Source organism: Nesoenas mayeri (genome assembly GCF_963082525.1).
Source record: "Nesoenas mayeri genome assembly, chromosome: 1".
Classification (NCBI taxonomy): domain Eukaryota; kingdom Metazoa; phylum Chordata; class Aves; order Columbiformes; family Columbidae; genus Nesoenas; species Nesoenas mayeri.
Window position 1 is genome coordinate 177,234,389 of NC_137541.1, and position 15,707 is coordinate 177,250,095.

Consider the following 15,707-nt stretch of genomic DNA (forward strand, 5'->3'; position numbering starts at 1 on the left):
AAATGACTACACACAGTATTTCTTCTTTGAGCTTCTTTGACAAACTGTATTATCAAAAGTCTTGAATAAACACAGAGGTTTTTATTCCATTTATGTTACACAGTGTTTTGGTGCAGAAGTAGTTCTATTGTTTTACCTCTAATTAAGTTGTGTTGACATTGCAAACAGCCTTAGAAAAAAGCATAAATACCTGATTTGGCCACCAGTAACAGAAATGTAGGCATTGCTGTTGCTCCAAAAGAATTTAAAAATAATTAAGGTAAAGTTTTTAATCATTCATGATTTTTACTTTTAATACTGTTATGAATTTTTCTATTTTTACTCTAATTGTAGTAGGAACTATACTGTTTCTTTATATATTTAAGTGTCTAGGTTAGTTATTGGTTTCTGTACCTAAATTTCATATAAATTGTAGTTTATATAAGTAAACATTTAGCTTCAATAAGGAGACTAAATAAACTACATAGGTCCTTGAAGTTAGACTAGCCTCATACATCTCATTGCATACAAAGTTATATGATAATGGAATAATCTTTAAGTGCCTGAGAAAATTTGATGAAAGCACCTTGATTTGTTCAGAGCCTGAATATGCACAGTAAATACTAGAAATCATATGTGATATGGAAGGAATTCTTTTGATACTTCATTTGATGCAAATGAAAAATGTGTATGAAATACAGATCAATGTTAAGTAAAAACCATGGACTTGACTGGATTTACTGAGTATTTTTGCAGCCTTAACAGCAGTGCACAGCTTTCTAGTTCATGCCAAAGAAGATTTTCAGAAACTTTCACGGATGCATGAGAACATGGAAAAACTCTATCAGAACGTGATGGGATATTATGCCATTGATCTGAAGAAGGTTTCAGTGGAGGAGTTTTTAACAGATCTGAACAACTTCAGGACAATGTTTATGGTATAGTCTGTTTATTTTCTGCTTAATGTTTCTTAGAAATTATTTTTGTAATATTTCAGTTACTGAACAAACTAAAAGTAATTTTCTTCCTCCTTAAATGACGTCTGATACTCATATCAGAAATTGGACTTTGCACATCCTAAATTCTTAGGATATCCTAAGGATAATAGAGTTTTGAGTTGTTAGTTGTGGATTATTTCTTTCTGAAAGAATTGGAAATTCCTAATAGCCATTGATATAATTTAAAACTGAACCTCTTATGTGTGTGCATAACCTGAAGGGGAAAAATCTGAAACTAACTTTTTAAAATACAACTGCATTTCCTGTTTAAAGGATGCTTGTTATTTACTTAAATATAAATATTCTAACAATTATTCTATATCTGTAATGCATGCTCTTCCCATGCAAAATCCAGACCCAGAATTTTATTTCATTTGATTTTTCTTGTGCCTGCAGCATTTGATGAGTGTCAAGGTTTACATCTGTAAGCAGGTTCCCTGCTATGGGAACTCAAAGCTCCTTATCCTGGTTTAAATAAACTAGTGTATTTTCCTCAGTCTCAGGCTGTTTCTAAGGACCCTTAATTTTTGTGACAGTAGATCATCTAGGATTTTGGTTTTATGCATTTTAAATGTTTCCTCTTTTCCCTTTTAAATGGATGATTGGGGTGGGCACAGGCTAAGAACTGCTGTTTTATTATAATTTTCAATGTTTGAATTACATTTAAGAAATAGACATTAATTAGGCTGAGACAAGCTGTTGTTGGGTGGCTCCTTTTGCGTAGTGCTCAGTTGTAAGCATAATTCAAACTCAGCAATACTTTGGCTTAGAGTTGTCTAAAATAGTTACAGATGTGGAGGTTAACTCAGTCCTTCCATTACAGGGCAGCATTCACATTGTGTATTCAAACATTTGCACATACTAGCTCATCTTAAAAGCTTGAGCTACTTCGGAATTCTAATTCTATTTTTCTTTAGATGTTCTTTGAGGCCAACCTAATTCCCATTATGCTTACAAATTTTGATAATAAGATAGGTATTCTTTAACTTCGGTATTTTGGTGATGGTGGTGTACATTTGTTTTTAATTCCACCAAAATAAGATTTAAGAGTTTTTACTAGAGACTGTTCTGAAAAGTAAGGTAGAAATTTCTCACCAAAGTGTTTTCATAGAAACGGTCTTCTTGGCAAATTTCATTATAATTAGTAGTTTTCCAAATTATTGCACGTTCTTTTACCATTGTCAACGTAGTTATTTTGGAAGAGGGATAATGTACTTGAGAATGTACTTCAGAATACATATGCAAGACTGGTATATCCCTCAAATTAAAATAAACTGACAACTTCAGGAAAACTGATGGCTATATAAGTTTGAAATACTTTTTTAGAGCTCTTGTTGAGGATTAGTGGGGTTCACTATCTTGGTAATTTATGAGTACATTCAGATTGGTAAAGTGTGGGGGGGCAGGAAGCGGTTGTTGATTTTCTGTGGGGGTTGTGGTTTTGTGTTTTTTTTTTTTTTCAGTTTTGTTTTTTTCTTTGAGCTTTCTTTGCAAAAATAGTTTGGTTTTTGTTGTTGTTTTATTCTGCAAACTTGGTGGGTAAGCAACTCATTCTCCAGAAGCGGCAGAATAAGAAGTCAGGTCCTCAGTTGTGTGTGAATTTATTCATTTGGATAACTTGGAAATGGTGACTTATGTCACATCTGGATACTTATGATGACATAACTTACTGGCTACACTTCTGCGGGAACCTGATCTGAGCATGAGCCTTGTGCCAGTCTGGAGCAGCAATCCAACTCATGCCTATTGATCTGTAGAAAGAACCAATTAGTCATTCTGCCATCTACTCCTCATTGCAACTTGATGGTTATCATTATAACATTCTTATTTAAGTTGCTTGCTTGTTCTCCAGTCTTGTTTGGTCTTGCTTGGCTGGATTTTTTAAATGATTTCAGATGTCTGAGGGTATAGGTAAGGGAAAAATACTTCTTTTGGTAGATATTGAACAATGGCTTTGAAATTTCAGTGTTCGTCTATTGTAAAGAAAGGAGTTAAAATGGTACCCATATTTAGCAAAGTTATTAGAACATGTAAAGATTCTGAAGCCTCTGCTAATTCAGAGCTTAACAGCTAAAAACCTAGAAGACTGAGTTTTCCATCAGAATAGTTTTGCTTGGCAAGTTACATATGACAGATTTTTCAACATGAGTATTATGTTTTCCTAACTTTCTCAGTGCTTAATTTGAAACTCTGGAGTCTGATTTAAAAAATGCTAAATGTAATGAAATAGTTGCATTACTTTAATTTCTGGTGTTTAAGCCACGCATCCCATTTAAATGCTGTAGCACAGGAATTCTAAATGCTTACATTCATCTTGAATTGGAGACACAAATAAGTGGTTGTGCTTTACCTTAATTTCCCCATCTTTCTTTTCTGTGTTTGTAAAAGTAGCATTGATACTAACCTCTGCCTCACAGCAGTGTTATAAAGACGGATTAATTAATGCTTCGAAACAGTTAGATGTTATTGATGAGCATGATAGAAGAAACCTTTAGGAAAATTAATAATCCTGTCTTGCAGAGCACAGTTTGAAGGCTATATGAAAAAGATGTGTAGATAAGGCATGAAACCACTTATCATTCAATGACACTAAACAAAGTATTGAATAGGCACTCAGTTTTGAGGCTTTTTGGAAAAGATTTTTGAGATGCCTAGTGTGAGACGCCTGAGGTCTGATTTTCAGGATTTTTTAACATTGGTCTTGATTACTGACAGAAACTGGAGGTGGTTGGTATCTCAGAAAACTTAGCTCAAAAGACTTCTAAACTTAGTGCTGAAAAATCATTAGATACTTAAAAAGTCCAAAACTAAAAGACCAAAGTCACCAGGAGGTGTGGGAAGGTTAAGTTCAGTCGTCCTTGTTGTCAAAGTTTTTAACTTACGTACAGTACTTATCTAGTTATAAGGCTTTTTTGGTCTTCAATTAATGAAAATGTTTAAAAGATGTTTAAAAAAATGTCCACAGCTAACTTTGTATTGCACTTGGTACTTCAGTGTTATTTGGTCGCTGTGACATTCACATTCTGTGAGCGCCAAATCTAGAGCACAGTTAGTTGGCTACATCCAAAAAATGGTTGAAGCACCTTCCCTTCAGTGCTTTGACTCCCAAAGCTAAATTCCTGGTACAGTCAGTGAAACTTCTTAGGTATTGGACATCTCTGTTAACGACCTTCTGTGCTTTCACAGTATCAGAGCTACTGCTAACAGGCTCATTCCTTTCCTTGGAAAAATAGCTTTCTGAAATCACATGAAGTAATTATAGCACTTACCCTTCTTGTGTTTGCATGCTGGGTAGAGTTTTCTTGCAGTTATAGGAGAGGGAGGGAAGAGGCCTTGTGTCCACAACTCTTATGTCCAGAGCGGTACGCTAATTGTAGGACTATAGAAACCCCTTGCTCCCATCAACACTAGGTTGCTCTACAGCAGAAACATGACTTAAAGAACCAGAAGAAGAGCAACCAAGTAAGAATCTGTTCCCTAAGCCCTAGAATATTTTTCTTTTATGTTATACAAATACTTGAATAAAATTCAGAAATAGTCCTGGAGAGCACAAGAGAACTCAAGAATGCCTCCGTTTCGGAAACTAAGCTGTGGCGTGGTGCGCAAAAGGTGTATACTTTGGTGATTCTTCTGAGATTTAACTTTACATGCCATGTCATGTGCTGAATGAAATGCTGCTCATACATAGCAGTTGCCATCAGACCCTGCCTAACATTTTAGGCCTTTTGAGTAAGGAAATGTTAAGACATTTAATCGTTGAAATGGAAACAGTGTGAGAAACAAATATGTGTTTGTCTCAGTCAAGTTTGTGACAATTCTTGGTATAAACATTTTTCAGACCTTTAGACACCTATGTTTTGTGTTGAAAACGCAGAATGTAGGATAGGATTTGATTCTAGGGCATAGACCTCTAAGCATTGGCATCTGTATGTGAGCTTGAGTGTCTGAGTGTTCTACTCAAGGGAGATGCATATTCAATATGGTTAGTCGAATCTGGAGAGTGGTCTACCTGATGTCTCGAAGAAGACCTGTCAACAGCAAGTGCCTGGTATACAGGAGTCGTGTCTTAAATGATATCAAAACCATTATCAGCCTGAAATTTTAAGTTATGACACAGAAGATAGAAAAGACCAGTATCCTGCTAGAGAAAGGTTGGAGGTGAGACAGAGTAATCCAAAACATCCAGTTTACTCTGGGTGTGAAGGTCTGAACTACTAAATTAAGCCCAGTTGATCAATGTGGTTAGAAAGGAATAGGCATGTACATTGGGATGACTGCAGTCTGAGGCTGAGTCCTACTGGTATTATTTTTGGGGAAAAAGTAGATGCAAAGTAGAAATTTCCTTCGTCATTCTTTAGAGAAGTGTGTAGTTTCTGCCAAAATTGTACTTGTGCTCAAGTCCCACTTCAGTTTTGCCCAGCAGTTTATTTTACAGAATTTCCAGGCTGAAAGTCAGCAAATCATTTTTGAAAATTAATTCACTTCAGAATTTTAGCTTTTAGTAGTAGGCTTCTCCCCTTCTTCTCCAGTATCAAGAAAACTGCCAGAGGTGACTCTGGAGAAGACACTGTGGAAGTACAGTTTTGCTTTGTTTAAGAAGTCCATACTATTGTCATTTTTCATCATTGAAATCATATTCTTCTTCAGTTATTCAAGACAGGTAATTCCTCACAAGATTTGTGTGATTTTATTTTTTTGCCTTCCTTGGTCACTCTCTATTGCAGTGATGCTACAAACAGTGCAACATGCAAATACTGGTGTAATCCACATTCATCAGTGCGTTACAGTACTTATTCAGTCCATTCTATTTTTTTTTCCTGAGTGCAGGCTGGATATTTTCTTGCTAAAAATAAGATGAGACAGTAATTATCCCTGCAAACATATAACCTCTGCCTCAGACCTTGTGAAGATGTTGGACATTTTGTAGGAGGGGACACTTCGATCTACTGTGAAATATGGGATTTTTTGTGTAACTGCATTCTGAAAAGAGAAACTTTCTGCAATGAAGAACAGGTGCATGGCACTTTGCATTTAATGCAGTCTAATGTGGAGTACTCAGAATTTACAGGGTACACTAAAATAACTAAAACCTAATCCTAAAATAGCTTAGTTTAAAAATTATAGAATGTGACACAGGTTTTTTTGCTTAATGTCTGAATATGCAAAATAATGACTTAAAAACTGAAACTTGGTTCTGTTTTGGCTTCATTGGAGGCTTTGGAGTATTTATTTATCTTTCAAAATAAACAATGTTTTGCAGGTATTAAACAGAAGTCGAAAATGTATAAACCCAGTGAATTACTGCATATGTGGATAAGAATTAAAAAAAAATACAAAACTAAGTCACCCAAGTAGCCTTATTTTGCTTGGTCAAGTAGCAACATGAGAAAGAATAAATCTTAAAACTACTCTAGAAATACAAAATACAAATACATACTTACAGTTTTGTGAAACCAGGTGGTTTAGATATTTTGATTTCTTCCTACATTAATGTGTATATTCTTAAGCTACATTTCTTGCAGAATTTGTAATCCCTATTTGGGGCCAGTTAGTATGTTTGTAATGCATTTATTCTGAATTTGGTTACTTTTCTGAATAAAATGTATTAAATATGGAAATCAAAATACTTATTTTGCTTGAAAAATGAATGTTAGAAGATGCAATTTTAAAGCTTTTTTTCTTCTTTTTTTTTAAAATTCAGCTTTGGTTTTGCTAAGACTTCACTTCAAATAAAACTATATTACTTTTTTCATAGCAAGCAGTGAAGGAGAATATGAGAAGAAGGGAAGCAGAAGAAAAACAGAGACGTGCTAAAATAGCTAAGGAGAAAGCAGAAAAAGAAAAACAAGAGAGACAACAAAAGAAAAAGCGCTTGTTAGAAATGAAAACGGGTAAGTAATATATACAATGCATTTTATCTAGTGTTTTACTGGAAATAAAGCTGCTATTTTTTCATTTTCTGAATGTGCTATGAGAAAAGACAGAATAAATGAATTATTTTCTCCAATTAAAGTTCACAGCGAAGAGGTTTATACATTTTGTTTTGTTAATGAGCTTCTCTAAGTACCTGTTTTCCTCACACTATTTTAGAACTTGTAATGTTGCTTGGTATTTTTCTGTTAGAATATATTGAACTTTGTGTGACCAATTATAAGTTCAGTTATGCTCAGAACCCTTTACTTGAGAACAGACATTTTGTAAATCACAAAGCCATTTTCTTTCTTTTAACTAAGGTTACATATTCTTTTTTTTTATTTATTTATTTTATGAGAATAAGCCTTTCCTGAAGTTCTCTGGATTTTAATTTGAGTATATCACATGTTATTTTGATCGATTCCCATTGAAACACCTTAAAAGAAACCTCAGCCATGCATTTTTAAAGTTATTTATGCTGTGCTGTCTTTTGTACCAAAAGAGATGGCAGACGCTGTGAGTTCTCTGTTACTAAAAGAGATGTCTGATGATCCTCTGTACTGCTATATTTTATCCCAGATGGAGTTTCCAGAATACTTCCAAATGATACGTGACTTACTGTGTAAATTATTGTGAGCTACTCTCATTTTTTTTCTGAGCAGATCTTGTTAAACAGTTGCTCACTCGAACCCTGGTCAGCACCTTTGACATAAATGATTCTGTCTCTTCTGTGTTTCACTAATAGCCAGAGTAGGTGTGTTTAGTTTCAGAGATTCTTCAAACCAGAAGTCTTTGATTTATTTTCATAAGAACATCCATGTCTTGATGTATGAGACTAAAGCTTTCTCTTAAGATGGGAAATCAGGCTGCTGCCCTCTGAAGACAGAATTTCTAATTCTTTAGAAGTAAATTCAAGACCCAATCAGACAACTACCAGTGACAATCTTTTTAAAGCTCACAGAAGACAGAGGAGGCTGCAGAAGACTAAGAAAGGGTAAAACTGGTATCTGTATTCATGCATGATTGGAAGTGTTTGAAAAGAGGGTTAGATATTCTTCTCTCCCACATGTTGTATGTATGACTGATAGTGCTTTAGATGGAAAATTGCTGGTCTTTAAGTGAAAATTAAAGCTCCTAACAAGTCCTGTTCTTCATAATGTCACGTTCAGGCTTTCCAGAATACAGGTGCCAATGTCACGGGCTTCTGAGTTATGTACCCACATGTGTATGTAGGTGTTTTGGTTTAATCCCACAGGCAGCTAAACACCACACACAGCTGTTTGCTCACCCCCTGCCCCCCCACCAGTGGGATGGGGGAGAGAACTGGGAAAAAAGCAAAGCTGCTGGCTTAAGGTAAAGACAGTTTAATGGGACAGAAAGGGAAAATAATAATAATATTATTAGTAATAATAAAAGAATATATAAAACAAGTGACGCATTATGCCATTGCTCACCACTTGTCGAATCAGTACACACCCAGCTCCTGAGCAGTGGTTTTCCAGCTAACTTTTCTCCTGTTTATATGCTGACCATGACACCATAAGGTATGGAATATCCCTTTGACCAGTTTAGGTCAATGGTCCTGACTGTGCCACCTCCCAGTTTCTTGTGCATCTCCAGTCTCCTGGCTGAAAAGTCTTTGACTCTGTGATAAATCTTCATAAAGTTTTCTTCTTTTTTTATATATATATTTCAGATACAAAAATTTACTTCAGTATTTTGTAGATTCTGAAATGTGTAGTGTTTTATGAATATACAGTAGAGCATCTTTTAGAAAAAACTTAGAATTTTAGGTAAGCTTTATAATATAAATTTGGACCTCTAATAAGACCATAGATTTTTTTGTTATCAAATGGAATCATTTGACTTTCTCTCTTGAAAGTATTTTTTTGAGGTTTAGACCTGAAGCCAATGTCAAATTTAGATCTGTCTAAATTGTAATTTGTTAAAATTATAAATCTCTACTTTACGTCTTAGATAACGACACTTAACATGTCCTAACGATCACTGGTCAAATGGTTCACTGATACAACAGGTTAAGAGCGTTAACTTTACATGATAAAAATATCAGCTCCATATTTTCCTTTCGGCTCCAGCCTAACTTGAAAAGTGAGTGGAATTCAGTAAAGATTTTGAATGTCTAAGCAGTGAATGATATTTAGTATTTTGAAATTTATGATAATTAAATCTGTCCCCTAAATACTCTCTGGGCTACAATGTGGTATTCATCCTGAGCTGCTTTGTCAATAAGATTACTTTACTTGCGTCTGTGAAGCCAGTTCAAACTATCACATGCTTATCATTCCAAAGGTAAATAGCCAGTGAAAGGGGATCTTTATGTAAATGCCACTTGTCTGCATACTATTAACATTCAGATACATACGTTCTCAAGCTGTTCTGATTCTCAGTAGAAAACACACCAATCAATTATTTTGATCTTATCACAGTGTAAAGAATTCTATAAGTGTGATAACACCAACTAAATTTATTGTAATATAATTGAGAACTCCATCATTGTGGCATCTTCATTGTGTCTTGCTTTGAATACTATTTCAGTAACAAGCCACTTTAATCAGTGGTTATTTACAAAGGCTGCCCTTTCTTATGCAAAAGTAATGAAGTGATGCCAAAATGGTGTCTTGAACATCTGATTTCCAATCTAGAATATTAGTTGGTTTTCAATTATGTTACTCAATTTCACTTTTATCACAGCTAACAGGTGTTAAATCCATGTTTCAACTCATTTAGACAGTTACGATATTATTTGCAGTCAATTTTGGAGCATTTATTTTTGCAGACGTTTTATATTTTTTATCTGGTTTTGGAAAAAAAAGTCTCACAAACTTGGTAAGAACATCTTAGGTTTTTATTCTTGAAACATTTACTACTTTATTACTCTCTGCTAAGTTGTGTGATATGAATATTTTCATCAGTTCTGTAGTGTTCTTCAGAACAAAAGGACACCATAGATCCCAGCACTGACAGTTTAAGCAATGAACATAGTAAACATAATTAGGTAATTAAAATTCAGATTCCAACAGATAAAATACTTGCCTTTGAAATAAATTAAAAAATCTCCAAACCCTCAAAGACCCTATTTTCCCTGCGTAGCTCAAGTTCGTAAGGCCTCCGTTTTATTAATTTCTTCCCACTGGGAGGGGAGAATCAATACTTCTTAATAGTATTGCTTTCCTCTGAGAGGAGTGAAGGACCGCATATGTCGCAGATCATAAAAATCTGCTCATGTTCCATTACAACTGAGATTACATCAGTAGTTTCCAACATGGTGATACTTCGTTGTTTTAAAATGTCTGCTGGGCTACTTTTCTGAAAAAAAAACATGATTTGGACAAGAGTAGCTTTATTGCTGGATTTTGGGCATTTAGGTATATGTTTTGTGCAACTAAATTTACTGTGAAGGGGCCAAAAAAAATCTGTTAATACTATATATATAGAAATCCTGAGGGTATAAAATTAATATCCAACAAGTCTTTTGTATAAGGGCTCTCCAGGGAGCTCCCCTTCTTGGAATATCAAGTAACCTGTTGCCCACTCAGTACTTACTCATGTTAATCAGTGATCAGTTGACAGTAAGCTCATGACAAGCTTGGAGAGTAGATCTAATTTTGCTTTATGCCCATAAAACCCCAAACAAAAACAAAACACAACAAAAAAACAAAACCCAAACAAACAAAAGAACACAAACAACCAAACAAAAAAAATAACCGAAGTCCTACGTGTGAAGAATGAGTTGTGGCAGGCATTAATCACAACTTCACCAGAAAGGAGATGTCACCTGGTATGTCACTAAGTATGGAGGTTGTTTTTCAGCTGCAATTCTATTGTTTTGACAGTAAAGTATAAATCTGGGTAAATTACTAAGAACAGATGTTCCCTCAAGAATAATTGTCACATTTGTACTTGAAAATGATACAGAAACAATGTGGGATACATCTTCAGAAACCACAGAAAAAGATGAGACGCAGCAAAACCTTATCAAGTCTCACACTGTAGGATGTTTAGGGAATTAGATGTTTTTTGTGGGAAAAAAAAGTAAAGCTGATCTGAATGTGTATTAATTAAAACCCAACAACTAGTAGTTACAAGTCATGTTCTAACAAGATCTCAAAGGTGCTAAATCTTCTGAAGCATGGAGGTGTAGTTCATGTACTTGTTGGCAACCCATGGGCTCAGAATGTTGCAGCTGCTGTTTGTTTGTACTAAGTAGTAACTCCAAAAGAACAAGAGGTTTAGAAGAAACAATTATTTTCCTTTCTGAAAATTTTACTTTGAAGTGGAACCTTTGGAGATAGTAGCTGAAAGGCAGTTGTGAAACTGAGGTTTACACAAAGCCCCTGAAAAAAATAAACCGCAACCATATTTGGGAGAGAGAGAAGTAGTCAAAATAAACAGAACTGTTGAAAAAAATGAAGGGTCATTGAAGTAATATCCATAGATAAATATTCTCATAAGACTTGTCATTTATGTTCTAGCATTAAAAATCCTAAACAAATGTGAAAAGAATGTTACAACCTTAAAATGGCATTACCATGAAAAAAAATTACAATCCCTAGAGCCATCTTTGGGAATAAGAGTGCTAACATTAATCCAGAGAATAGGGTTTGGTTTGAGTAAGCATTTCCTACTCCAAATACTACCTCACATCTCCATAAGGAGGTAGACATCAGAGTCCTCTTTAAACTCTCACTCCTGCTATGTGTAAAGGCTTTTATTCTTTGTGTTTGCTTGGGGTTTTTTTCTGAATCATCAAAAGTTTCTTCTCTCGAGTTGCAGAGGGATAAATACCAAAGCATTGGAGAGTATGCTTATTTTTACTCTCCTTAGTCTAAGGCTGTAAAAGAGCCAAGTACCTCCTCTGTCATTGTTGGAAAGCTCGCAGGAGAGAAGGTCATGTCTCTGACTCTTCCTTCAAACCGAGTCTGCTGCTGCTTCTGTTTCTGTACTGTTCACTGTGACGCTTATCTTCAGTCAGCAATACCTCAGTGGTTGTGCAGAAGTACAGTCTTGTTACTGCATACCAAAATATTCTTGCTCTGAAGCTTGCTGACAAAAGTTACTTGATTTCTCTGGCAGCTTCTCTCCATTGAAAGCTATTAAATGCAAATACAAAGTCTTTGAATCACAAACTGCTGGAGACCAAGAGACTATTCTAGAAATGTCATTACATATTTATCCTGTCCTTTTCATAGATGTTGGCTACTAGGGCACAGAGGATGCAGGGCCAGGTGGACCTTTGATCTGATCCTCCCAGCTATTCTTGTGAACTTATAGCCACCCAAACAAAAAGGGTCTCGACCACCCAAAGCTGTCCGGTAGCTTTCCTTTGACTAAGCTCAGCCATATAACCCAGTCAGAACTTTGTCACTCCACAACTGAGAAATCATATAACTTTTAAATTTCCTTCAGCGCCTCATCTCTGTAGCATGGTTGTCAGTATGAGTGATCGTTATGTATATTTTTCTGATTTATCAGTTGTTTATAAATTTAAGTGGAAATATTAATGTTTTTTCCTATGCTCAATGAACTCCTTCAGAGGCACATGGTAACCAAGAGACAAAATGTTCATACACACCCACACACATATATTATATGCAGCTACATATATTCTTATAAGAATCTACGTTCAATTAGGAATGCTGCTAGAGTGGTTCTAATTGCTTTTTAAATGAAATTGTAATTGATATATCTCAATAATAGATTATTTTTTTTACCCTCTGTGAAACAATACTAATGGAAATACTAGATTTTGGTTAATCTGAAAAACAGATTGGTTCCATTATTGTCAGTGTTGGAGTTGGAACTGTGATGTGTAAAGAAAACAGAAAAATCATTAATTGACAGTAAAACTTACTGACTGACTTCTTTGTATACAGCTGACAGTTCTCACTATTAGCTGTGCTATCAAATCCTAATCTTAGATAGTGATAGGCAAAGTTGATCTCTTTTAGTTACAAGTGATTAAATATAAGTAACTAAATCATAGCATTCTGCTTAATTTAGTGGTTTATTTTTCCACTAAAAGGCCGAATATTCCTAGTGAATAGAAAAAGGTTTATCAGAAGATCATGTCTGTAAACTGTCTTTTTGAAAGTATTAACAGGTAAGGCAATATGCAATACATTACTAGAATATCCTGTACTGTTGAGTCGGTGACAGAGTAAGTGTAAACACAGATAAATAATTTCATTTTCCTGTTAGTTGCTCTTTCAGTGGACTTAGTGAAAAACTAACCTCTTTTTTGTTGTAGCCATGTTTAGAATTTTGATTTGAGATGGACAACCTGTTCTAGTGTTTGACCACTCACAAAAGGAAAATCTTATGTTTGAAAGCAATTTCCTGCAATTCATTTTGTGCTCATTGCTTCATATCCTGTCTCTGAACACCTCTGAGATGCAGGACGTTGCTCTTGGCCATGTTGAACTTCATCATGTTTGCATGGGCTCACATCTCAAGCCTGTCACAGTCCCTCTGGATGGCATCCTGTCCCTCAGGCGTGTCAACTGCACTACTCAGCTTGGTGTCATCCGCAAACTTGCTGAAGGTGCACTCAGTCCCACTGTCCATACTGCCAACAAAGATGTTACACAGTGCTGGTCCCACTACTGACCCCTAAGGAAGGCCACTCATCACTGATCTCCATTTGGACATTGAGCTGTTGGCCACAACTATTTGAGTGTGACCATACAGCCAGTTCCTTATCCACCAGGTGGTTCATCCATCAAATCCATGGCTCTCCAGCTTGTCATGTGGGACAGTGTCAAATGTTTTGCACAAATCCAGGTAGAAAAATCCAATAGCTTCAGCACTCCAAATTTGTTTTTAAATTGTGTAATAGCTTGAGTGCTGCCATGGAGTTACTTCAAAGATGACATAAAATTAATTAGAGTCTTTGTTAATTCAGATAACTTGTTAAGTAGCCCTCAAGTTTTTCACCCCTTGTGTTACAGCTATGAAATACTAAGATTTGTTTTTAATGTATATATTTGTCTAAATCATGCAATTTTAATTTCAGATGAGGCTTAGTGTTCAGAAGACTTTAAGTGCAGACCCACAGTTTAACGAAAAGCTGTATGTAATTGCAATGCCATAAATTGTATCCCTGTGGAAACGGACAGTTGAAAACCCTGTAGACAAATCTAGATTTGTATGTACAGACTCAGAAGTCAATTTCAACAGCAAGTATGCTCCACAGTTTTTTCTTCTTCATTTTGGAAGGGAGGGAGTAGCTGAATAAAGCTTTGATTCTTTCGAAGAGGAAATAGACATATTATTAGAGGTTTTTCCCCTGCTAGAGTGAACTTCTGGACTCCTAGTGTTGAGCGTTATGTTCTAGTTTATATTAGACAGATACAGGAAAACTGTAAAAATGAAACATTTTTCATCCAAAGTAGTTTTGTTGTATGACTTTTATTTTAAAACTATATTGACTAATGATATTTGTGATTGTATCATGTCTGCACTACTGCTCTTGAAAGTGATATATATAATTTGTTCCTTAATGAGTGCATACAATGTAGCAGTCATTACTAACTGCAGTATCTGTTGCTATCATCATAAGACATATTAAAGTTGTACTGTAAAGCTTATGATAGTTCACTAAAGGAGAAGGATCTCTAATATTCTTAACATTTTTAAAGACATAATTATGAAATTAGTTTATATCTGACTTGGCACTGAAATGTCAAGGGCAAAACTTATCAGCTATTTTGGCAAATTTACTTCTGCTTTCGATGGTATTTAAAAGACAGTTTTAATTAGGTATGATATTAAAAAGTATTTAAATCTCCTATTCTGCAATTGAAGGAAAAAAGATTATTTAGATCATAAAAGGGTGTATTTCTCAAAGGAATTATTGTGGGCTGTGTAGCTATCTACAAGCCAACTGGGGTTACTAGTTCTAGGATGTCAAAAGATTGATACGCTTGACTGATTAGGAAGCCAGCTGGGACTGGTGGCAGCCACCTGTAGCAGCTTGTGAAAGCCGATTTAAAGTTCCCATAGGAAGTGTTAATATTGAACAATATTTGCAACTCTTATACCTTCAGTGCAGCAATGTTGTATGCAGGTGCCCCAGGTCAATTTAAGAGATTTTTAAAATACTGCATGGTACACTTTCATTTCTTAAACTTTCCGTCACAGCAACCTGGACAATATTATAGATAGTGTGGATACCAATAGTGAACTGTGTAATTTCGTAGAAGGCGTCACAGTCGCCTGTTGATGAAGGCATCAAAAAACAGTTTTGAACATAGCTGGATGTGTAGGAGTTTGAAAAACGGGCTTTCTGTGTGTTTTGGGTTTGTAGATTATTAACTATGAATGTTTTTATTTGCAGTGGTTAACTTTTTTCAATACATCTGTGCATACAGAAAAGCTACTAGAGGAGTTTCTTAATTCAAGTTTCTCTATACTTTATTCTTCTCTTAACTGTTTTGCATATCAATGGATGCACTAATCTATAATCCATTTTGTGACTACAGTATTTTTCAGATAAGTATGAAAAACAGCACCCATAAATATGTTACAGCTATGCTACAAAAAGTTTTGTTTTTTCAATATTTCTATTCCATTATTTAAAACATTTTTTTAATTTATTTGAAGGGGTTTTTTTTTAGTACAGCAGATTATGCACCAGGATTTTTTCTACTGCCAACTGTTAGGTTTTTAAAAAAGCTATGAAATCAATAGTAGTCTGGAATAGGCTTAAAAGGAAAGAGATGACACGCTGAAATAGGATTGAAATTTTTCTTCTCTTATTCTTACTTCCTAAAACAAAGCTTATGAACTGTTTTCCAT

General features: G+C 35.1%; 1 protein-coding gene across 1 annotated transcript in view; it reads left to right on the forward strand.

Annotated features, from left to right (window-relative positions):
- The window catches only part of DIAPH3 (diaphanous related formin 3), a gene marked incomplete at its 3' end in the record, with an annotated part of 225,994 nt that overhangs the window by 150,948 nt on the left and 59,339 nt on the right, over positions 1–15,707 (forward strand). The window contains exons 24-25 of the mRNA XM_080345569.1: positions 755–917; positions 6,733–6,868. Of these exons, the coding sequence (XP_080201695.1) occupies positions 755–917; positions 6,733–6,868 (299 nt within the window). The remainder of the gene's footprint in view (positions 1–754; positions 918–6,732; positions 6,869–15,707) is intronic.